This window comes from Myotis daubentonii, chromosome 1 (assembly GCF_963259705.1).
Source record: "Myotis daubentonii chromosome 1, mMyoDau2.1, whole genome shotgun sequence".
NCBI classification, from domain to species: domain Eukaryota; kingdom Metazoa; phylum Chordata; class Mammalia; order Chiroptera; family Vespertilionidae; genus Myotis; species Myotis daubentonii.
The window spans coordinates 158,161,199-158,186,675 of NC_081840.1; the positions used below are offsets into that span (position 1 = coordinate 158,161,199).

Consider the following 25,477-nt stretch of genomic DNA (forward strand, 5'->3'; position numbering starts at 1 on the left):
GACCCCTCCAATTGCTGGCTCTGCCCCTTGCCCAGGCCTGATGCCTCGGCCAGAGGCGTAGACCCCCATCTCCCCCCGATCACTGGCTCTGGCCCCCGCCCAGGCCTGAGGCCTCTGGCTCAGGAATCATGCCTGGGCAGGGGACCCCCATCTCCCTCTGATCGCTTGCTCCACCCCCCGCCCAAGCCTGACGCCTCTGACCCAGGCTTCAGGCCTGGGCAAGGGGACCATCATATCCCCCCAATCCCCGGCTCCGCCCCCCGCCCAGGCCTGATGCCTCGGCCAGAGTTGACCCTCATCACCCTCCGATCACCAATCACCGGATCGGCCCCTTGACCAGGCCTGAGGCCTCTGGCAGAGGTGTCAGGCCTGGGCAGGGACCCCCAGCTCCCCGTGGTTGCAGGCTCTGCCCCTGCCCAGGCCTAACGCCTCTAGCCTAGGCGTCCGGCCCGGGCAGCGGGGACCTGCAGTGGCAGCGGGGGGTGCCGCGATCGTGGGCTTCGCTTTAGGCCCAGGCAAGGGACCCCTAGCTCCCAGGACTGCCAGCTTCGACTGTGCCCAGCTCCCATCGCTGGCTCCACCCCTACTTCCTGCTATCACTGGCCAGGGCGGAAAAGGCACCTGATTCTCCTATCATGGCTGGGGGGCAGGGCAAAGGCGGCCCCAGGGCCGCCTTTGCCCTGCTCCCCAGCTCTTAGCTCCCCCCTGGGTTTCTGATCACTGTCAGTGGCAGGGGGCTTCTTCCTGCTTTCCCTTTTGCCTCCCTGCATTGTGCCTACATATGCAAATTAACCGCCATCTTGTTGGCAGTTAACTGCCAATCTTAGTTGGCAGTTAATCTGCATATAGCCCTGATTAGCCAATGAAAAGGGTAGCGTCGTACACCAATTACCATTTTTCTCTTTTATTAGTGTAGATTGTATATTTGTCTTCTTTCCATATGAACAACTGTAAACTTTTGCCCACCCCTGTAATTTCGAAAGACTACAGAACAATAAAAAATAAAATAAAAAACCCATTCTCTTGAGTTTTAGATAAACATTAAATAAAATACATATAGTGTGGCTCAGTGGTTGAGCATCAATCTATGAACCAGGAGGTTATGGCTCAATTTCCTGTTCAGGGCACAAGCCTGGGTTGTGGGCTAGATCCACTATGTGGAGTGTGCAGGAGGCCACTGGTCAATGATTCTCTATCATCATTGATGTATTGATGTTTCTCCCTCTCAGAAGTCATAAGTTATATATATATATATATATATATATATATATGTATATATATATATATATATATATATATTTTTTTTTTTTTTTTTAAAGAAAAAGTAGAAAAAATGATCGTGCATTCTTATCGAACAGCAGTAAGACAAACTTCTCTAATGATAGAAGTATTTGTCACTGCCCTGGCTGGTGTGTTCATATGGTTGGAGTGTGTTTCTGTACACCAAAAGGTTGTGGGTTCCATTCCTAGTCAGGGCATATACCTAAGTTTCGGGTTTGATCCCCAGTTGGGGTGCATCTGGGAAGCAACCTGTAAATGTTTCTCTCCTGCTCTCTAAAATCAAATAAACATACCCTCGGGTGATGATTTAAAGGAGTGTATGTCATTGATATACTAAGAAATCCCATTTCAATGAAAAAAAGATAAGTCAGTTTTAAAAATGGGCAGTGAATTTGTAGTCAATTGTCCTTTTTATCCATCAAATTTTTAAAGACTAAAGACGGAAAAAGTTGCCTGGCTTGTGGGTTCAACTCGAGTCAGGGCAAATGCTAGGGTTGCAGGCTTGATCCCCAATAGGGGGCATGCAGGAGGCAGTTGATCATTCTCATAATTGATGTTTCTCTTCCTCCCCTCCCCCTCTCTGAAATCAATAAAAACATAACAAAAAAATTTTAAATGGTTTGAATGGTAAATGTTTTTTTAAAAAGATAAAGTTTTACAGTAGGAGGAATCAATCTCATACACTGTTAGTGCAAGTTTACCATCTTTTTGAGAGTGATTTGGCAGTGTCTATTAAATTTCAAAATATACAGTTTGAGTCATTTCCACTTCTAATAATCTAGTCCAGTGGTCAGCAAACCGCGGGTCGCGAGCCACATGCGGCTCTTTGGCCCCTTGAGTGTGGCTCTTCCACAAAACACCACGTGCGGGCGCGCACGTACAGTTCAATTGAAACTTCGTGGCCCATGCGCAGAAGTCGGTTTTCAGCCTGGGCCAGTCTATTTTGAAGAAGTGGCGTTAGAAGAAGTGGGGTTACCTTCGCTGAGGTCGACCCCTCAGATTGAGGATGTTTTTAGGAAAGGCCAGCTTAGGAATACCCTAATTAAGATAATAACAATGTACCTACCTATGTAATTTAAGTTTAAAAAATTTGGCTCTCAAAAGAAATTTCAATCGTTGTACTGTTGATATTTGGCTCTGTTGACTAATGAGTTTGCCCACCACTGGTCTAGTCTACAGAAGTACTCATACTATAAAGACTTGTCCAAGGATGCTCATTCAAGATCAGTGCAGGTAGAGACCTAAAAGCTTTCAGAGAAGAACATCACAAAGTTTCAGAAATAAAAGTGGCTTCAAGCCAAGGAGAGAGGAGGACTACGAAAATCCATTGTGATAACACCGATCTTGAACTTACAGCCTTCACAACTGTGTGAAAATAAGTGTTTAAGCCCCCAAATTTGCCATTTTGTTATAGCACCCTAGCAAAGTAAATACACTCTAAGGAGACAAACCAGCTACTTAGCAAGTGGACCACAATGCTCATCCTAGAAAGAGCAGCCATTTGTGTTGACAGGAATAGGCGCATGTTCTGGATTTATGGATATAGATTTGCCTTTCCTGCTTATGGTGTTTGATGTACTGGTGTCCTGTATTGCTGTGTCAGAGTAAGGGAGCCATTTTACAACAAAGGAGGTTGGGAGTGGGCACACGACTGTGGACATTTGGTCATAACAGATAGACCACTAGAGCTGTGAGTCTGACAGTGCAGGGGAACACCCTTTGAAGGCACAACTAAAGCACTAGCTCACAGGCTAAGTCCCCCAGTATGCCACATACAAAACTAAGTCAATGACTTATGTGTCTGTGCTGCTGGGTTAGATAGATCACACACAGGTGGAAGCCAGTTTCCCTGCTGGGAAACTGTTCTGGTCTCTGCAACTCTGGCTTCCCCAGGTTGACAGTTTTGATTTCCAAAAGGGGGTGGGGGGGGGATGTTTTCACCAGGGTAGACAGACAGAGTCCCACTGAAATACTACCTGGGCACTTAGGCCAGGAGACAGCATGCAGAGGAGTCAGTGTTGGCAGGAGTAATCGACCCTGATCATTGCTGTTACACAATGAAGGCAAGGAGAAATGTTTGGTACCCAAGCGGTCTGGTTGGGTGCCTCTTGTCTAATGCTGATGGTCTGCAGACAGGTTTAGCAGCCACAGTCTGAAAAGGGCATAAAAACCAGGGGCTCAGACCTGCAGAAAGGGTCTGGGTGGTGCCACTAGGTAAGCCACTGAGGACCAATAGTGGTGCTAGCTTTGGTGAGAGAAATTTAGAACAGTGGAGGAGGAAGACGATCAATGGAAGCTGTAATCTGTCTCCTGTCCCTCCTATTTGTTTTTTCTCTAGGAAAAGAGTCTCTTCCTCCCCCACCCCCCTACCCCCCTACCTCCAACTCCCAAATCCAGGAGGAGCTGTTCCTCATATGTATACCAAGAAGTGAATTTAAGGGTACAAGAAGTGGACTAAAGTTGCTATGGTTTGAATATTTGTGTACTGCCAAAATGCATGTTGGAATCTTTACTCCCAGCGTGATGGTATTAAGATGGAGCTGTTAGGATGCGATTAGATCATGAGGGTGGGTGGAGCCCTCTTTAATGGGATTAATGCTCTTATAAACCAGATCCCACAGAGCTCCCAGGCCCCTACCACCTTGTGAGTGAGAACAGAAGTTGATTGCTGACTTCCAGCCTCCAGAACTGTGAGAAATAAATCTCTGTTGATAAGTTACCCAGTCTATGGTAGAGTGGAACTTCAGTTCTTGAACCTAATTCATTCCAGAAGGCTGTTGGAGAAGCAATTTGTTTGAAAACCAAATATTTTTTCCCATTAGAAATAATGTAAGTTGAGTGAACCCATTCCGGACCCCCAAATGATTCCCCTTTTTTCACCTTTCTCATATATACAGTATATGTCTAATGTACTATTTAATCTATAAATAATTCTTTTCTTAAATTTATCAAACCACCCCCTCCTAGCCTTACGTGAATTTTTCAGGGGCTAGGTGGGTGGGTGAGTGGGAAATGATTAACCAAAGAACTTATACGAATAACCCAGGGACACAGACAATATGGTAGTGAAGGCCTGGGTGGGCTGGAAGGCCTGGGTGGGCTGGGGGGGAAAAGGGGACATCTGTAATACTTTCAACAATAAGGTTAATTTAAAAAAAAAAAGAATTTTTCATAGATCACTGCCTCTGAAATGCCATCACCAGCTAACTGCTTATCTTTTTATCCAATCAACAACAGTTTTCTACCTATTCAATTGCCTGTGGTTATTGTTTTGTGAGCACTTTCACATCCTTAGCAACATTAGCACTCTGGATGGCCTCTTTATGTTTTAAAATTGTGCTAATTGTCACCAGCAACAAAAGCATTCTCTCTTTTGTTTGTTGCCTAAAAGACCTGCGGTATCAGCTTTAAAGGGCTGTCAGGTCGAAAATTGGAGACATTTTTCCTGTGAACACCTTTGTAGAGAACCTAATTGTTTGAGATGGCAGACATTAGAGAAATGAGTTTTGACTATATTTTGTCATGGCAGCCCAAACAGACTAAGACAGGAAAGAATATTGTAATGCACGGCTTAGATCCCCTTAGGACTGAAGGACTTCCGCCTTCCTTGGAATTGCCTCTGCTGCAGAAAGCACCTTTGCCTACGATTACACAACCTTTCCAGGAAAGCCGTCACACAATGAGGGCTTACATTATATTTTTTACCAACACAGGAATATAAAGGTCAGCCGCCTAGTTTCATCTCATGGAAAAGCTGAAGGGCCATCCACCTTCAGCTCCCTATGGGATTGGCTGAAGTCCTCCTTGAAAGTGCATTGCAAGGAAAAGTTAAAAAACAAAAACAACAAAGCGAAAGGAAAGTGCATTGCAAGCTCTTTCCCTTGCACAGGTGGTGGTCCCAGAAGCACTCCTTAATAAACTTTCTGCAGTTTGAATTTCATCTCAGAACTGTTTTTCTAGGGAATTGAACCTGTGACATATAATCATGTCCTTGTTTGGGGAAGATACAGACTGAACTATTTCTGGGTTAAATGCCATGAAGTTTGCAAGTATTTTCAAATTGTTCTGGAAAAAGGGATGCTTTATGTGTATGCACACAGTAAACATGGCAAAATGTTAACAACTGATGAATGTAGGTCAAGTTTATACCTATTTATAGTTTTTCTGTAGGTTTGAAATTTTCCAAAATATAATGTTAAGGGGTTAAAGCACACACATGCAAATGAAGAGGAATCAAATGTAGAGCTATAAAAGGAAGCTCCAGAAGAACTGACTGAACAGCAAGAGAGGGGTGTATTGTGAAATTCAAGGTACCAACGTTTCAAAATGAAGACAGTGTTCAACATTATCAAATAATTACAAAATGGTCAAGTAAGATGAAGGCTAAAGTGGCCCATACATTTGATATCCAAAAGGTCCCTGATAATCTTGGGGTCAGAAAAGTCAATGAAAAAGATGTTATAGGCCCCTGCCACCTAGCACCTTGCTCCTTCTCTACAGATGGTCATTTAGTTGAAGTACCATATTTTCAGTTATATAGTGTTTTTTTAAAAAAACATTTTTATTGATTTCAGAGAGGAAAGGAGAGGGAGAGAGAGATAGAAACATCAGTGATGAGAGCAAACCATTGATTGGCTGCCTCTTGCACGCCCCTTACTGGGGATTGGACCTGAAACCCCTGCATGTGCCTTGATTGAAATCAAACCCAGGACCCTTCAGTCCGCAGGGTCCATTGAGCCAAACCGTCTAGGGCTATTGGGTTTTTAAGACTTAAAAAAAAAAAAAGAATATATTATGTTGAAGGTCCTGAAATAGTCCCTCTAGGGGTAATGTAAAGCCACTAGGAAATTCACAATTTATTGGGAGAGGCATATAAACTCAAATACTTAATGCACTGTGATAGGTATAAGAATAGAGAAACGGAAACAATACAGGGGAGAGAATAAGGGGAAAGAAGGAAGCTTGCAGGGAAAACACACACACACATTTATTCTGCATATTTAAGAAACAGAGTAATTGAGCCATTACAACCTGGCTTAACCATGGGATTAGTTTGCTTGCAAATTAAAATTTTAAAAATGTATTCCCAATATTTAAAAATCGAGGCCCTTATCACAAAATCCCAATTTCTGGCAAATTGGAGAGATCTGGTAACACTCGGCTGAGGCTGGGAGAAGGCTCTGGTGTAGGCAAACGTGCCCCATGCCCTCTGCCAGCTCCACTGATTTAAGGTACTTGTTATTGACCTTGATTCGATTTCTGAGGCCTCATAAATTTTGCACCAAGGCCAGTGCCTAACTCGTCTCACCCTAGTCCCCACCCTACTTGTTAAGGGCTCGGAATGGCATGCTAAACAGCTTGGGCGTGATTTAATCTACACGATGGTAAAAAGCTCAGGTTGTTTTCTTTGAGCAGAGGCAAAACGGATGAGATCCACGTTTGGGGGGGGGCGCACTTAGGTTCCCACGCCCCAAATCCCGCCCCTTGACTCCGAACCCTCGGTTTCCCACTTCTCTCTAACACTCGCATTTTCACTTCATTCCTGATTTTTGCCCCTAAACCACTGCCGGTCCCCTCTCCCTTCCTCTCCAAGTGAGCATCCAACCCCCACCCGGAAGGCCCGAGCACCTGCCTCTTCGGCCGCTTCTTCCACCTGCGCTCGGCAACGACGTTTCCTACAGCTTTCCAGTCTCGAGAATCGATACCGATAGCATCGCTCTGCTCCAACGGGGCGGAGCTTCCTCATCGGTGCGCTCAGCGTTCGGCTAGTGCTGTCTCGCCCCGGCGACCATCCAGCGGGAGGCGGAGCGAGCCCAAAATGGCGGCTCTCAGGCTGGCGCGCTCCGTGCTGCCGAGGCTTTGAGGTGGTCGCCAGGGGTCGGGGGGAACGTTTTCCCCGCCGCAGGGGCCCTAGAGGATGAATCAGGGGCTCTGCTAAGGTTAGGCGGTGGCGGTGGAGAGAAGTGGCAGCAAGTGCTGCGGTGGAGTCCACGGAGCGGGATGTGCGAGAGTTACTCCAGGTCGTTGTTGAGGGTCTCGGTGGCGCAGATCTGCCAGGCGCTGGGCTGGGACTCCGTGCAACTCAGCGCCTGCCACCTCCTCACGGACGTCCTGCAGCGCTACCTGCAGCAGTTGGGACGGGGCTGCCACCGGTACTCCGAGCTCTGTGAGTACCGGGCTGGGTGCGGGAGGGCTGCCTCCGGACAGTCACGAGTGACACCTCCGGTCTCCCCATCGCTCTCCCCGCATCTCCGAGGTGTCGGTGCCCTTCACCCCCCACCCGAGTGCCGGCGTCTTCTTGGTCCCTGACGCCCCTCCGCTTCCACTGTCCCTGGCAAACTCTAGTTATCCTTTTGGTGCCTCGTCCTCGTCCGCTAACTTCCCGCCTCCAGCCGGGAGCCCCCGGTCGGCTCCCAGCTCCACACCCTCCCGCTCGCCTCTGCTCTGCACGGCGCGTCGGTCTCGCCCGCGGTCTCCTGTCTGTCCGGCCGCGCGTAGAGCCACCCCGGGAGCGTCCGAGAGCCCCTTTCCCCTCGGGTCCTCCCCCTGCCTCGCCTGCAAACTACTACAACTAGTTGTCACAGGCGCTCCGTCTGCCGGCCGCTGCGAACGAGGCTGGCCCTGCCGCAGCTCCCGGCGCGGGCGCGTTGACAGCTCCGCTCGCTCGTTAGGGGCTCTGCCTCGCCCGCCGTGTCTGCTCGGTTCACCGGCAGCGTCTTCGCCGACTCTTTCCCGAGGCCAGCGGGGTCAGGGTCACTCGGGCGAACTTTCCCTGGGATGAACACGCGCCCCCTGACTTGCTCCTGCATCTGTTCTGCCCGTGGCTCTCCAGGGGTGGTCGGGGGAGTAGAGACAAGTTTCCAAGGTTCCTCGGGTCCCCCGAGACACAGGACGTTTGGCGTTTTAAGGGAATGCCCGAAAGTGTCTTTAGCTGGAGGTATTTACCGTTTGGGGGACATTTCATAGAAGCTGCACCTCGTCATCTCCTTGATGCGATGGTTTTGTTTGGAGAGGGAGCGAGCCCTGATGTAAATTTCAGGTCCTTGCTTTTTAAGGCAGTAAACTGGAGAACTGGCACTCAGTTTCGCAGGAAAAGTGTGTTTTGTTTAAAGTGACTCCTAAGGCTGAGACATTGAGACCCGTGGACACACTTCACTTCTTAGGCCCAATTTCCATTCCGGCTCCCGTAGTGCTGCCAAAATAATGTATCCACAACACACATCTGGTCGTGTCATTCTTAAAAGTGTTTTAGTTGTCTACAGGCTGAAAACATAAACTCTTCAACAATGCGCAGTTCCCTTCTGTGAGCATTTGTCTGACCTCCTGCTACCCTGCCATCCTGTTTGCAGTCCTGCTGAGCTACCTTACCTGCCTCTTCTGAAACATTGTTATCTATCCATTCCTATGGGCATGCTGTTTCCTAGAGTGTCCTTCACCCCCGGCCCACCAGTAGCACTACTTGTATTTTGAGATTCACTTATCACACCTGCTTTAGGAAACTCATGTTATCTTCTCTCCTGAGTCTGTGTGCATGTTTCTGTTATGTAGCACCTTGGTTTGTAAGCATGTGTGTTTCTCTCTCACCTTGTCCTGTCTCCTCTCCAGCAAGCACATTTATAATGTTTGTATTCTGTAACCGTGCATGCTAGGCCCCCCAGCAGCTATTTGTTGAATAAACGAATGCACTGATAACCCACTACCACAATAGCTATGTAATCACTGCACTTTTTTGAGTTTTAAAAGTGTGTATTTTTTTGAATGTTTGATTTCACTGATACTTCTGATCTAAATTTGAAACTGCCCATAGCTCTCATTCATTGCTGTCTTGAAAGTACACCACCAGCACGCTTCTTGGCTTTTGCTTCTTTTCCTCGCCTTCGTCCCTCCCACCATTTCATGATCTGTGAGAATATTGTTATGGTTATGCATAGTCCAGATTATGTTTCTGCTACCAGTTTCCCTAAATAAAGACAGATGTACTATACCTTTAGGTTATCAGACTATCCCCTGAGTACATGGTTACCTTTGCTGCCTTATACAACTGAAACAGAATATGTGCTGGCACTCCAAGTAACCAGGTATTCCAAAGTCACTAAGTGATTATTGTTATGAATTAATGTGAAGCCCTTTCCTAATTACTCAATTTCTGTAGTTTATTTTCTTGCTTTCAGTGGGAATGCAGTTATCAGGTTCATTAGTCTCTATTGTGGTTTGGTGACATTTTTAAAAATGCCAATTTTTGGTATACTGATTCATTACAGACTTTTTTTTAGATTATCTTTTTCTTTACTATCCTTACTTTAACCTTGAATTCTGTAACCTCAAATTACTAATATACAATCTTATTTTGGATTCCTTTAAATCCTTTTTGTCTTTTTGACGAACACTTACTGAGCACCACTTATGAACTAACCACTATGCTAGGTTTTGGAGAAATTAAATTACTTAGGCACAATCCCTGCCCATAGGTTTGTACATGGCTGTCAAAATATCAACAACAACAAACTGATGGTATTTATTCCTTTTTTAAAAAATGCTCTCAAGTTAAAGCAAGCATCAGAAGTTACTATTAATTCAACAAATAATGCATTTTTATATTTCCCTAAAGCAATGATTTGTCAAAGTATAAATGGGCTATATGTGTTGTATTATGTGTAAAATATGTATGAGCTGAAATCAGGTGCTAAATATTTCAGAATGACTCTTAGCACTAGTACTATAATTTTTTTTTAATAATTTTTTAAAATATATTTTTTATTGACTTCAGAGAGGAAGGGAGAGGAAGAGTGAGATAGAAACATCAGTGATGAGAAGGAATCATTGATTGGCTGCCTGCCGCACATTGGACAGAGCCCGCAACCCAGGCATGTGCCCTTGACCGGAATCGAACCTGGGGCCCTACAGTCCACAGGCCGATGCTCTATCCACTGAGCCAAACCAGGCAAGGCAGTATTATAATTTTTTGTTTGTTAATCCTTACCTGAGGATATTTTTTCCTTTGCTTTTCAGAGAGAAGGAAGGGGAGAGAGAGACACACATACACATCTACTGGTTGCCTCCTGCATTTACCCCGACTAGGGCCGGGGAACAAACCTGAAACCCAGGTACATGTCCTTGACTGGGAAACGAACCCTCCACCCTCTGGTGCGTGGGCCGATGACACTCTATAACTGCTGAGCAATACCAGCTAGGGCACTAATCTACACTAATCTACACTAATAAAAGAGAAAAATGGTAATCGGCGTACGACGATACCCTTTTCATTGGCTAATCAGGGCTATATGCAAATTAACTGCCAACTATGATTGGCAGTTAACTGCCAACTAAGATTGGCAGTTAACTGCCAACAAGATGGCGGCTAATTTGCATATGTAGGCACAATGCAGGGAGGCAAAAGGGAAAGCAGGAAGAAGCCCCCTGCCACTGACAGTGATCGGAAACCCAGGAGGGAGCTAAGAGCTGGGGGGCAGGGCCCTGGGGCCGCCTTTGCCCTGCCCCCCAGCCATGATAGGAGAATCAGGCGCCTTTGCCGCCCTGGCCAGTGATAGCAGGAAGTAGGGGTGGAGCCAGCGATGGGAGCTGGGCACGGTCGAAGCTGGCAGTCCCGGGAGCTAGGGGCCCCTTGCCTGGGCCTAAAGCAGAGCCCACGATCGCGGGGCCGCTGCAGCTGCGGGTCCCCGCTGCCCGAGCCGGACGCCTGGGCCAGAGGCGTTAGGCCTGGGCAGGGGCGGAGCCTGCAACCGCGGGGAGCTGGGGGTCCCCTGCCCAGGCCCGACACCTCTGCCGGAGGCCTCAGGCCTGGTCAAGGGGCCGATCTGGTGATTGGTGATCGGAGGGTGATGAGGGTCAACTCCTCTGGCCGAGGCATCAGGCCTGGGCGGGGGGCTGAGCCGGGGATTGGGGGGATATGATGGTCCCCTTGCCCAGGCCTGAAGCCTGGGTCAGAGGCGTCAGGCTTGGGCGGGGGGTGGAGCAAGTGATCAGAGGGAGATGGGGGTTCCCTGCCCAGGCATGATTCCTGGGCCAGAGGCCTCAGGCCTGGGCGGGGGCCAGAGCCAGTGATCGGGGGGAGATGGGGGTCCCCTGTCCAAGCCTGACACCTCTGGCGGAGGCGTCAGGCCTGGGCAAGGGGCCGATCAGGCGATCAGAGGGTGATGGGGGTCTACGCCTCTAGCGGATGCATCAGGCCTGGGCAAGGGGCCGATCAGGTGATCAGAGGGTGGTGGGGGTCTACGCCTCTGGCTGAGGCATCAGGCCTGGGCAAGGGGCAGAGCCAGCAATCAGAGGGGCCTGGGGGTCCCCTGCCCAGGCCTGATGCCTGGGCCAGAGGCATCAGGCGTGGGCTGGGGGCAGAACCAGTGATGGGGAGAAATGAGGGTCCCCTGCCCAGGCCTGACACCTCTGTCAGAGGCGTCAGGCCTGGGCAAGGGGCTGATCCTATGATTGGAGGGTGATGGGGGTCAACGCCTGAGGGCTCCCAGTATGTGAGAGGGGGCAGGCTGGGCTGAGGGACACACTCCCCCCCCCCCCCAGTGCACGAATTTCGTGCACCGGGCTCCTAGTACTATAATATTTGCATGGTGTAGGCAGAAATGCAAAAGGAATAAGGTAAAGGAGAGGTGGTTGTGGGCTGTGGATTCTGGCGCAGGACTACTTTACAGAAAAGATGACATTTGAGTTGAACTATGAAGTATGGTTGTCTGTAGGAGGAGAACATGCCAGATTAGAGAAAAGCATAAACTAAGATACCCAAGTGAAATTAAACATGATAAAAAGTACTAGTGAGGTGGCCTGCTTTGACATATTTAGCCAGTTGAAGCATTTTAGAAAATGTTAAACAGAGTGAAATCAGATTAGGGAGGAACTTAAAAGACAAAGAAATTAAAGTGTGGTAGAAATCACTGCATACTCCTAAGGAGGGGAACTGCGTTGAAAGTGATATTTTAAGAATATTGTGCTGTCGGTCAAGTGCAAGAAATACTCAAGTTGGGAGAACTTGAAACTATACTGAGATAGTGATTTTAGGAATAGAAGAAATTCTGAAATCCAGGGCCCAAAGGGAGTTTCACCTCCTTAAACTGTTAACAGTTGGATGTCCTTCTAGAGTTTTCCTCATGTGTGTGGGCAAGCATGTATCTAATTTTTACAAACTTTAATTATTCTTTTTCATTTTATAGCATGATTTAATTTTGGACATAGAAGTTTGAAGTAATCATAGGTGATTTCAGTAAGAAAACAAAATTCTTAGGGTAGTGGAACTTAGGAATTGAAATTTTCATAGAAGCTTTGAAAGATGTAGAGAGACCTTATGTTCTGCTAAGGGTAGGCATAGAAGAAACTCTTTTTCTAAAGAGAACCTCACTATATCTAACTTGTATTCTTTTCATCTGTATCTCTTATACATGGTGTCTTTTAATTACATGAAAAACTTTATGTATAAATTACCTTTATGATCTAAGTTCTTTCTCTAAATTTCCTTGGATTTAAAGAATTGATTCAGCAAGCAATGATGCATGAATAAGTAGAGCAAAAAATCAATATCTCTCTCCCTCTTTTTCTCCCCCTCTTCTCCAAAATAAATAAATAAAAATAAATAAAAAATTGATTCAGCAGTATAATTCATTCAACAAGTATTTATTTTTTAATATATTTGTTATTGTTGATAGTATTATAGATATCTCCCATTTCCTCCCTTCTTTCACCCAAGTTCTTTGGTTTATCTCTTCTTGTCCCCCCAACCCCACATCGAGGTATGTCAGTCTGTTCCATGCCTCCATGCTTAGGGTTTCATTTTGTTGGTCAATTCATTTTGATCATTAGATTCCACAAATAAGTGAGATCATGTGATATTTGTCTTTCTCAGTTTGGCTTATTTCACTTAGCAAAATATTTTCCAGATCCATCCATGCTGTCCCAAAGGGTAAGAGATCACTCTTTTTTATAGCTGCATAGTATTTTATAGCGTAAATGTCCCACAGCTTTTTTCCACAAGTATTTATTGAGTGCCAACTATGTCATAGTCATTGTCTTAGGGATGACTAAGATGCATCCCTAAGAGATGCATCATTGAATAATAGAGAAAATGTAATGGCCATTTACTTAAGTCAGCACAGCATTCTAGCTATCTAATAAAAAATAATAATATTTATTGGGCATTTAATTTGTGTCAGCCACTGTTCCCTAAACTTTGTTCCATACCAACTGATTGTTAGTATGAATTGTCTGTGGTATTCTGGTTGGTTGTCAGGTCATATTTAAAATTGATTTTAAAGATCAGCTTTCTAGCCCTGGCTGGTGTGCCTCAGTAGCTTGGGCATCATCCTGTGAACCAAAGGGTTACTGGTTTGATTCTCAGTTGGGGCCTATGACCAGGTTGCAGGCTCAATCCCCAGTCAGGGGCATGCAGGAGGCAGCTGTTTGATGTTCTACTTTCACATCGATGTATCTTTCTCCCTCTACCTTCTTCCCTTACTCTAAAAAAATCAATAAAGATATTATTTTAAAAGAGAATCAGTTTTCTAACATATATTTTAATATGTTTTTATTGATTTCAGAGAGCAGAAGGGAAAGGAAGAGAGAGATAGAAATAATCAATGATGTGAGAGAATCTTCGACTGGCTACTTCTTGCATGCCCCCCCACTGGGGATTGAGCCCACAACCTGGGCATGCGCCCTGATGGGGAATTGAACCTGACCTCCTGGTTCATAGGTTGACGTTCAACCACTGAGCCACATCAGTCACACAACTCTCTAATATTTAAATACTATGTTCTATTTAAAATTTATTCCATTCTTTCTGACAGCTAGGTCTTGAATATGCAACATACTTGATTCTGATACATATTTAGCTAATATTTTTGTCTTAATATGTTTTAAATATTCATGGGATTTTCTTAAAATAATTTGCTTTGCTTTTGACTTTGTTTCAGATGGCCGAACAGACCCAATTTTGGATGATGTTGGTGAAGCTTTCCAACTTATGGGGGTTAGTCTTAATGAACTAGAAGACTATATTCACAATATTGAACCCGTTACTTTCCCACATCAAATTCCTTCGTTTCCTGTTAGTAAGAACAATGTACTCCAGTTTCCTCAACCTGGAAGTAAAGATGCAGAGGAAAGAAAAGAATACATTCCTGATTACATGCCACCCATTGTGTCTTCTCAAGAAGGTTTGTGATGTTTTTGTTTGTTTCTAACTCATATATTCAGGTAACTATTTTAATGGGTTTTTAATCATCTTAGTTTTCTTAACTGAATTATATAGAATGCCATACTAATATATAAATTCTAGGAGTGCAATAAAAATATTTTAATACTAGAGGCCTGGTGCATAGGTATGGTCCCTAGGCCTGGCTGGTGATCGAAGCTCAAGCATCTTGCATGGAAGGGCAGGTGCCAGTTGACTTCTGGGCCCTGGGTAGCACCTGGGTCCCTGGGTCCCCGTGTGCCCCCCTCCGCCTGAGTCACAGTGCCTGAGTCCCCACATGGAGATGCAGTGAGTGCTGCCGGACGCCTCACTGGTCCTCTCAGCGGCACCATATGGAAGCCAGGCGGGCAACACGCTCTCTTCCGGCCAGCCTTGCAGACTAGTTCCTGTGTGAACCCACAGGGAGCCCAAACAGCCCCTGTGGTCCCGGCGGCTGCGCCCGGCTCACCCGGAAGAGGCCGCAAGGGTGTGGGCTGGGCTCCTTGCAGGCACCCAGCACCTGAGCGCCTGCTACCAGCGCTGCGTTGCCATCTCCCACCATGTTCTGCACTGCCTCCTGGTGGTCAGCACACATAATAGCTAGCGTTCAAATGACTGCCCAAGTGGCCAATTTGCATTAGGCTTTTATTCTATAGGATTATTTACAAATTATCCTAACCTTTAAGTTAACAGACTTGCAGCTGGCATCACCAAGTAGAGATGTGGCATAATCAAGGTTATGTCTGATGAGCCATTGATTTCCTTTGTGAATTTTATGAAGGGCGAACAGAACATGACCACAAAAAAGTCTTATTTGAGAACTAGAGGCCTGGTACACGAATTCATGCATGGGTGGGATGCCTTGGTCTGGCTGGCGATTGGGGCCTATTGGGACCATCTGGCCCAGTCCCGATCAGGGCTGATGGGGGCCAGCCGGCCCAGGGGGAGGGACTGCGGGAGGTTGGCCAGCTGGCCCTGGGGTTGATGCGGGCTGGCCAGCTGGGAGGAGGGACTATGGGAGGTTGGCTATGGGAGCACATTGACAACCAGGGGACAGCATTGAGCATCTGCCCCCTGGTGGTCACTACACGTTATAGATACCAGCTGGTCGTCTGGTCATCTGGTCACCCGGTCATAATGGTCGCTTAGGCTTTTATATGTATACTAGAGGCCTGGCCTGTGCCCTCTCGCAGTCTGGGACCCCTCAGGGGATGACCACCTGCTGGCTTAGGCCTGCTCCCCGGGTGATTGGGCCTAAGCTGGCAATCAGACATCCCTCTGGCAGCCCGGCAGCCCTTGGGGGATGTCCACTTGCTAGCGGGGAGCAGATCTAAGCTGCAGTCGGACATCCTTAGTGCTGCTGAGGAGGCAGGAGAGGCTCCCACTACCACCGCTGTACTGGCAGCCATCAGCCTGGCTTGTGGCTGAGCAGAGCTCCCCCATGTGGGAGCACACTGACCACCAGAGGGGAGCTCCTGCATTGAGCGTCTGCCCCCTGGTGGTCAGTGTGTGTCATAGTGACCAATCATTCCCAGTCTTTCTTCTGTTAGGGTCAGTTTGCATATTACCCTTTTACTATATAGGATAGAGGCCTGGTGCACGGGTGAGGGCCGGCTGGTTTGCCCTGAAGGGTGTCCCGGATCAGGGTGGGGGTCCCGCTGGGGTGCCTGGCCAGCCTGGGTAAGGGACTGATGGGCGTTTGCAGGCTGTTCACACCTCCTTCAGGGTGGGGGTCACACCCCCTTCAGGGTGGGGGTCACACCCCCTTCAGGGAGGGGGTCCCCACTGGGATGCCTGGCCAGCCTGGGTGAGGGGCTGATGGTTGTTTGCAGGCTGGTCAAGCACCCCCCTAGTGGGGACCCTCACCCCATGGAAGTTTGGCCAGCCTGGGTGAGGGGCTGATGGCTGTTTTCAGGCTGGCCACATCCCCTTTAGGGTGGGGGTGTCCCCACTGGGGTGCCTGGCCAGTATGGGTGAGGGCCATTTTCAGGCTGGCCAAGCCCCTTGGCGACAGAAGCTCCCAGCCTCTCCTTTTTTTCTTTTTCTTTTTTTATTCTGGGATTTATTTACCTTCTAGAATTGAAACTTTGTAGCCTTGAGAGGAGCTCAGAGCGGGCCAGGGTGGGCAGGAGGGAAGCTTGGCTTCCTCCATCGCCAGTGGCAATGCAAGCCTCCTGCTCGCTCCAGCTCTGTGGCCACAGCCGGCTGAAAGCAGGTATTTGGGGTTTATTTATCTTCTATAATTGAAACTTTGTTGCTTTGAGTGGAGCTCAGAGCCGGCTGTGGCAGGCAGGAAGCTTGGATTCCTCCATCATTGGGGCAACCAAGCCTCCTGCTCACTCCAGCTCCGTGGCTGCCGGCCACCATCTTGGTTGGGTTATTTTGCATATAGTCTCTCTGATTTCCTAGTGGGCGTGGCTTAAGGCATAGCAAAGGTATGGCCAATTTGCATGTTTGTCTTTTATTAGTGTGGATAGATGGGATATTTAAGTAAATAGCCTTTGAAGCAGAAAAATTGGGATAGCTCTTTTCCTCCTGCTTATTAGTAATGTGAGTTGTATGTTCCTGGAACATTCACTAATATTTTACAGATTTACATCCATTTTTTAATGATAAGTAGACATGTTTGGTTGTATAGAATTTTTTTATTATAAAATAATTGCTAATCAGGCATAGTAATTATATATTCCCCTCAGCCAGCTTCTCTGTAACTGCCTAAAATTCTGATTTCTTCCCCACCTTTGATTTTATTTATATTTGCAGACTTTATTGTCCTTGAGGAAATCTTACTCTTTATAATCCCCTATGTATAGCCATTCTTTTTAAACCATTATTCCCTAATGTCATAGTTTTTTATCTTAGAGACTTATATTTGTTAGGACTTCTCTAAGCATATATTTACTTACTTTATATTTTTTAATTTTTTAAAAATATATTTTATTGATTTTTTATAGAGAGGAAGGGAGATAGAGAATTAGAAACATCGATGAGAGAGAAACATTGATCAGCTGCCTCCTGCACACACCCCACTGGGGATGTGCCCGCAACCAAGGTACATGCCCTTGACTGGAATCGAACCTGGGACCTTTCAGTCTGCAGGCCGATGCTCTATCCACTGAGCCTAACCAGTTAGGGCAATTTTTTTTAATCTTTTCAAAAAAATATATTTTTATTTATTTCAGAGAGGAAGGTAGAAGGAGAGAGAGATAGAAACATGAATGATGAGAGAGACTCACTGATCAGCTGCCTCCTGCACGCCCCCTATTGGGGGTCAAGCCCACAACCTGGGCATGTACCTTTGACTGGAATCGAACCAGGGACCCTTTAGTCTGCAGGCCGACACTCTGTCCACTAAGCCAAATCAGCTAGGGCAATATACTTACTTTAAAAACATAACAAATGCATTTCAATATCAACATTATAAAAGGAGGGTTTCTTGGTCAGAGGCCTGATTGAAGAGAACTGACATTTTCTCTTACAGACAAGTCATGAATGTCAAGTATACCTGGAATTCCTTCTTTACTGTTGTCATTAAATGTAATTTATTAAGCTTCCTAGGCATTTTTATGAGGGTCATATTAAATATTAATATATGATATTTCCTCTTGTACTTTAAAAATAATCTTTGTGTGGCTCTGAATTTTTAGGTGAAAGGCACTTAGAAATACACAAAATTTGGATTTGTGCTTAGAAAACTTAAGGCATTGTGTAGGAGGAAATTAAAGGAAAGACACTAATATGTGAATAATTGGCCACATCAGTGGTTCTCAGAATGATAGGTGATTATGAGTTTTCTATCAGTGAATTAGACAGTGGTAAAAGTTTAATGACCACACTTATGCACGTTATCAAATGGCATGTAATTGAGCTGGAACTACTACTTTCATTTTAAAAATTTCAGCCCAGACCAGCCAGTGTAGCTCAGTCTACTTATGAACCAGGAGGTCATGGTTGGATTCCAGTCAGGGGACTTGCCTGGGTTGTGGGCTCAATCCCCAGTAGTGGGCGTGTAGGAGGCAGTTAATCAATGATTCTCATCATTGATATTTCTATCTCTTCCTCCCTCTCCCTTCCTCTCTGAAATAAAAAAAAGAGAGAGAGAAAGAAAAGAAATTCATTAAAATTTTTTTTTTCCAGCCCATTTTCTCTCTGCCTTTTGGAGCTTTCTAAATCTAACTTTTGTAATTTGCATAACTTTCTGTCTCGTATTATACCTCGTATTTAATAGTTAAACTGGCTTTTTTTTGTGTGGCCTTTTTAATAATTTGGACTCAGATGGACATTTAATCTAAATCCTTGATTTGTGCATAGGCTTATGTTTGGTTCATACATAACCTTCATTTATTTATTTAGAGAGTTATTTTTTAAATAACCTCTAATAAGCTCATACTCAAAACCAAGGCTACAACTTTGATAATAATCTCCACTTACCCATTTGGTCCTTTTGTTTTATTTTTATAGCATGCAAATAATACACAATAAAATTCTCTCAAAGTGATATAGTTATCATGTTTAAATACTGCCAAGGAAGTGTAACTAAGATATCAGATTTATATTGGGAAGTGAAAGAGTATAAAAAACAGGTTAGTGATTTTAGGTACTGACTTCTGTCTGAAATTACTACCTCAGTAAAATTTTGAGTTTCTCTTCTAGAATATTTGAAGCAAAGAATCTTAATTCTTTTGACTTTTTATGCAATCTATTATAATAAAAACATAATATGCTAATTAGACCAGACGTCCTTCTGGATGACCTTCTGGACGACCTTCTGGAGGAAGCCAGGGCTGCGAGGGAAGCCACACAAGTCAACTTAATAAGTCATTACAATCTGAAATTTCTTTTTTCTTGGGTACAGAATGTTAGAAAGTTCCTAGTCTTCTATTAATGGTGTGAAGTGTGACAGACATAAACAACTTCGATAATAAGACCTGTTTTCCAGAGTCATTTTCTTTTTATTTCCTCAAGAGCCACATGTGAGAGGCCTGACTTTGGTCATAAAATATTAGCAAAGTACTGTCATGGGACTACCATTTTATCAATCTTTCAACTTGGTTCATGTCAAAAAAAGCATTTGAATGGCTTCTCTATGATGGTGAATGTATAAGACTAGAAGGACTTAACCACAGTTAGGGAAAATAATAGAAGGACTGAAGGGGCAGCAGGATATATAGTAGAAAAAGCACGGGCTTTCTTAAATCATTCAGACATGACTCAGTAGTTACTGAGTTTATAGTGTTATCAAGTTACTTTACCTTTCTGAACACACACACAAGCTCATAGATAAAGAGAACAGATTTGTTGTTGCCAGAATTGGGGCGGGGGGGGGGGCTGCGAAATGAGTGAAGGGAGTAAAAAAATTCAAATTTTCAGTTACAAAAAAATGTCATGGGATATAATGTACAACGTGTTAACTGTAGTTAATAATACTGTATTGCATATTTGAAAGTTGCCAAATATATATATCCCTGACCTTTAGTTTCTTTACACCCCCCTCTGTTTTTACCTTAAATGTCTTTTAAGTCACTTTTGGTCTATAGCTCCCCACCCACCAAACCTGCCCTTGCTGAATCCCTTTCATTTTCTTCCAGTGTATTTGTTGAAGAATTTGGGTGGTATGATTTACAGGATTGCCACAGTCTTGATTTTGCTGACTCTGTACTCATAGTACAGTTAAATGTGTTTCTTGCAAATTGGCAGCGAGAATCTGAGGCTGGATCAGACTCTGGTTCAATACCTTTGGCAAGATATATGCAGTGTTATGTTCCTTCATCAGGAGGCTAATGTCTGGTTTTCACTTTTTTTTTTGTATTAGCAGTGTTGATGCTCAATGCCTAAACCCATTCATTCATTAGGGGTTGCAAGATAGAGACACTCATCATTTTGATTTTATTTCATTCTTTAGTGGAATAATTTTATAAGGAAATCCTTTTCCTCATCTATTATTGAGTTACTTAGTGATATAATTCATAAAGAGAAAGGAAGAGAAATGTTTGATTCTTTGATTTTATATACCTAGTTTTTAAGATAATGAGTTGGTCTTGGTCATCCATAGCTGACTAATTAGTTATACCCTATTGCAACACAGATTGTCCTATCTTTGGCCAGTGGCAGCTTCTTCAATCTGGCTTCTGAGATTTTTTACATGATTCTAGTTATCTGTGATAGAGCCCATCTATCTGCTATATCAAATTGTTCTAATCTCATTTGTATATTCTTGTCCTCCACTTAGAATCAATCTTTTATCAAGAAATCCTGGCTTCTTGAGAAATGGCATTTCAAATCCACAATCTAGGCACGTGGGGTACTTATTACAACTGGGTCATCATTGTTAGTAGGCAATGGTAATTAAATATTTATACTTAAAAACATACATATAGATGTGTTTGGATAGATAACCAATAAAGTAGCTAATGAGTTTATATAGATGTTTCCAATTCAAATTCAGGACTATAGGGTTTTTACTTTTATGTTACATCAGTAAATAATTTTGTTCATAACAAAAATTTAGTTCCCAGGGATAAAAAAAGATGATAGAACATTCTATAATTATTTATTTGCCATATCCTAGATTACACATACAATATTAATACTGTATCGTTCATGATTACTGAAATGGGTAAAAATTTTTGTTGCTTATGTTATCCTATTCACTCCAGTTTTTTAATGATTGTACCATGTGCCCATTGTTAGATCATGTAACTACTTTCTTGAGTTGTGTCACCTCATTTCTGAGTTCTTCTGATTTTTTTTAAAAAATATGTTTTTATTGATTGCAGAGAGAGAGAGAGAGATAGAAACATCAATGATGAGAGAGAATCAGCAATTGGCTGCCTCCTGTATGCTCCCCACTGGGGATCAAGCCCACAACATGGACATGTGCCCTAACTGGGAATCGAACCGTGATCTTCTGATTCATGGGTTAATGCTCAACCACTGAGCCACACAGGCCAAAGCTGAACTTTTCTAATTTTGATTTTTAGTCTTTTATGTCTTTTAGGCCATTTAAAATAGAATATTACAGTTTTCATCTGTATTTTGACTATGTGTTTTTCATTTGCTTTCATTTTCTAGACGCTATTTTGATAATTCATCTTTTTCCTATAGAAATATGTGAATGTAGTTTTCTGAACATCTAGAAGGAAGTTCAAGGTAGTTTTTCTAACTTTACAGTGCTCCCTCTTTGTGTGTTGTTCAAAAATAGAGTAGCTTTCTGAGATTTTTCTATATTCTTTCACCAGTTTTATCTGAATCTTCTCTTAATGCTAGTTTCCTTTTTGATTTTCTGCCCAGTTGTGATTCTAGTCCCAGCAAGTTTCCTCTCAGTGATCTCTGTCCTAGAGAGAGAGTAGCAAAGGGTTGGGTTTGAAAGCTCAAGGGCTTTTCTCTCCTCTATAGATCTCACCCCAGCCCCTGTAGCCAGACCCTTAGCCTTAGCCACTCTTCTCACATGACCTGCCAGACTTTTAGTGAATACCTGTTGGCTTTTTGAGGTTCTTCTCTTTTGAGCCAGTCTCCCCATTGCTTCTCACCACTTGTCCAAGTTCAGATGGGTAATACTCAGGTCTCATGACTTTTGGTGGTTGGTCATCACCCTCTAGTATTTTGGCATTGATGTATATACTTTTGTCATCCTGTAATGTAAATTGTTTTATTTAATGTGATATTTTGGGGAGATCAAAAAACTGCATTGCCACACCTGCCACTTTCTTCCAGGATTCCCTTTATTGTATCTTCTTGCATTTATCACTTTTCTTCAGTGATGTCATACTCTCTTCATTCTCCTTATATGACTAATTCATTTTCTGTGCCTTTCATGTGCTCATCTTCCATAATTCTCCTACCTCTAAAATGTTAGTGCTCCCAAAATTTTTATCTTGACCTTTTCTCACTGTTTCTCAGTCTCAATGTATGATCTTCTCTACTTTCATGCTTTCAACTATCATTTGCATACTGAGGACTCTCCAAACTGTATCGCCATCCCACACCTTTCACACTCTATATCCAGTTGTCAGTGGGCCATTTCCACATTTCCCAGAGGCACCTCAAATTGGTATGTCAAAGGCTACACTCATTATCTTACTCTTATTACCCTGTGTTATTTAGTCACTTAAGCTAGAAATATGAGAGGTGTCTCTGACTCCTGTCCTCATTCTACTTCTTCATTTCCCATTCTCAGTTCTGCTAATTTTGTTTCCTAAAAATTTCTAAAATACTCCCTTATCATTCCCTTTGTTAAAATTTTTATCTTTTATCTGAACTACTAGTGGCCCAGTGCACGAAATTTGTGCATGGGGGCCGGGATGGAGGTGTCCCTCAGCCCGGCCTGAACGCTCTCCAATCTGGGACCCCTCGAAGGGTGTCCTACTGCCGGTTTACAGGGATCAGGCTTAAACCGGCAGTCGGACATCCCTTTTACAATCCGGGACTGCTGGCTCCTAACCACTCACCTGCCTGCCTACCTGCCTGATTGCCCCTAACCACTCTGCCTGCCGGCCTGCTTGCCCTCAACTGCCCCCCTGCTGGCCTGCTCACTCCAAATTGACCCCCCCTGCTGTCCTGATCACCTCCAGCTGATCCCCACCGCTGGCCTGCTTGCCCCCAACTGGCCCCCCTGCTGGTCTGCTTACCCCCTATGCCCCTGTCCCCCATCAGCCTGATCACCCACAACTGCCATCCCCTCTTGGCCTCTCACCGCCGCTACCTCGGCCCCGCCACCATGGCTTTGTCCAGAAGGACATCTGGAAGGTTTCCTGGAATGTCTCCCAGTCTAATTAGCATATTACCCTTTTATTAGTATAGATAGAGGCCTGGTGCATGGGTGGGGGCCTACTGGTTTGCCCTGAAGGGTGACCCGGATCAAAGTGGAGGTCCCGCTGGGGTGCCTGGCCAGCCTGGGTGAGGGGTTGAGGGCCGTTTTCAGGCTGGCCAAACCCCGTTCAGGCTGGGGGTCCCCACTGGGCTGCCTGGCCAGCCTGGGTGAGGGCTTGATGGCTGTTTGCAGTCTGGCCAAGCCCCCCAGCGGGGACCCTCACCCCATGCGGGTGTGGCCAGCCTGGGTGAGGGGCTGAGGGTCGATTCCAGGCTGGCCACAGCCCCTTCAGGGTGGGGGTATCCTGCTGGGGTGCCTGGCCAGCCTGGGTGAGGGGCTGATGGCCGTTTTCAGGCTGGCCACGCCCCCCAGTGACCCAAGCTCCCAGCCTCTCCTTTTTTTCTTTTTTCTTTTTTCAGCCCCTCTTTGAGCGGAGCCCAGGGCTGGCCAGGGCAGGCGGGAAGCTTGGCTTCCTCCATCACCAGGGGCAACCCAAGCCTCCTGCTTGCTCCAGCTCCGTGGCCGCCGCCATCTTAGTTGGGTTAATTTGCATACTCGCTCCTGATTGGCTGGTGCATGTAGCAGAGTGGCAGAGTAATGTTAATTTGCATGTTTCTCTTTTATTAGTGTAGATACTTCTCTTCTATGATAAACTGTTAAACAAGAAGCAAGTATATTCCATAGTATTAAACACTTTATTAGCTTTCTCTACTTACATTTACAATGAACCAACCTTTTTTCTCAAGGAAAACCAAAAATGTCTATGGAGAGCAATTTCTTTTTTTCATTCAAAATAGAAACAGCTTTATTCATTCTAGAGAAAAAATGTTTATTCTAATAACTGAGAGTACTTAATGAATAGAAGAATGTTAATGAAGAAATTTGCACTGCTAAATTATTATCACTAAAATATTAATATTGTGTTTATTTGACAATAGGAATATAAAAGCAGCTTTAAGATAATTTGTCCTGATATCACATGGTATAGTCATAAGCATTATCTCATTTAATCTTGAAACAACCCTAAAGGCAGGTGCTATTATCATTCCAACTTTACAGGAGTGAAGTAGTGGGAGTTTTTTTTTAAAAAAGGGTGAATTAACCTGCCTTGTGTTACATTGTGCATTGGGAACGAGCTGAATCAGTGCTGCGTGTAAGGTCCCCACTATATGTCAAGTCCTACACAGGAACTGTAATTAAAGGTAGACACATGAATAAAATGTTCCTCCCTCCTCACTTTTGGCCTTTCTTTCTGTGGTTGTGGAAATCTCTGCTTGGGCAGGACATTTCTAAGTGGAATGATAGTACCATCATTAAGGTAGTCTTCTTTTTTTTTTTTTTAATATATTTTTATTGATTAAGATATTACATATGTGTCCTTGTCCCCACGTTACCCTCTACACCCCCCCCCCCCCATTGTCCATGTCCATTGGTTAGGCCTATATGCCTGCATGTAAGTCCTTTGGTTGATCTTTCCCCCTTGCCCCCACCCTCCCCCACCCTCCCTCCAAAGCCCGACAGTCCAATCAATGCCTCTCAGTCTCTGGATCAGTCCTTTTCATCAGTTTATGTTGTTCATTATATTCCACAAATGAGTGAGATCCTGTGGTATTTATCTGCTCTCCAGGTTCCATCCATGCTGTGGCAAATGGTAAGAGTTCCTTTTTCTTCTTCCTCTTCTTAAAGAATACCTTTCAGCATTTCATATAATGCTGGTTTGGTGGTGATGAACTCCTTTAGCTTTTTCTTATCCGTGAAGCTCTTTATCTGACCTTCCATTCTGAATGATAGCTTTGCTGGATAAAGTAATCTTGGTTGCAGGTTCTTGCTATTCATCACTTTGAATATTTCTTGCCACTCTCTTCTGGCCTGCATGGTTTCTGTTGAGAAATCAGCTGACAGTCGTATGGGTACTCCCTTGTAGGTAACTGACTGTCTTTCTCTTGCTGCTTTTAAGATTCTCTCTTTGTCTTTTGCTCTTGGCATTTTAATTATGATGTGTCTTGGTGTGGTCCTCTTTGGATTCCTTTTGTTTGGGGTTCTCTGCGCTTCCTGGACTTGTAAGTCTATTTCTTTCACCAGGTAGGGGAAGTTTTCTGTCATTATTTCTTCAAAAAGGTTTTCAATATCTTGCCCTCTCTCTTCTTCTGGTACCCCTATAATTCTGATGTTGGTACGCTTGAAGTTGTCCCAGAGGC

General features: G+C 44.7%; 1 protein-coding gene across 1 annotated transcript in view; it reads left to right on the forward strand.

Annotated features, from left to right (window-relative positions):
- The first annotated feature begins 7,063 nt into the window (after positions 1-7,063).
- Positions 7,064-25,477, forward strand: part of TAF3 (TATA-box binding protein associated factor 3) — a 205,290-nt gene continuing 186,876 nt past the window's right edge. Inside the window, exons 1-2 of the mRNA XM_059663773.1 lie at positions 7,064-7,447; positions 14,211-14,453. Coding sequence (XP_059519756.1) covers positions 7,282-7,447; positions 14,211-14,453 — 409 coding nt within the window. The 5' untranslated portion in view covers positions 7,064-7,281. The remainder of the gene's footprint in view (positions 7,448-14,210; positions 14,454-25,477) is intronic.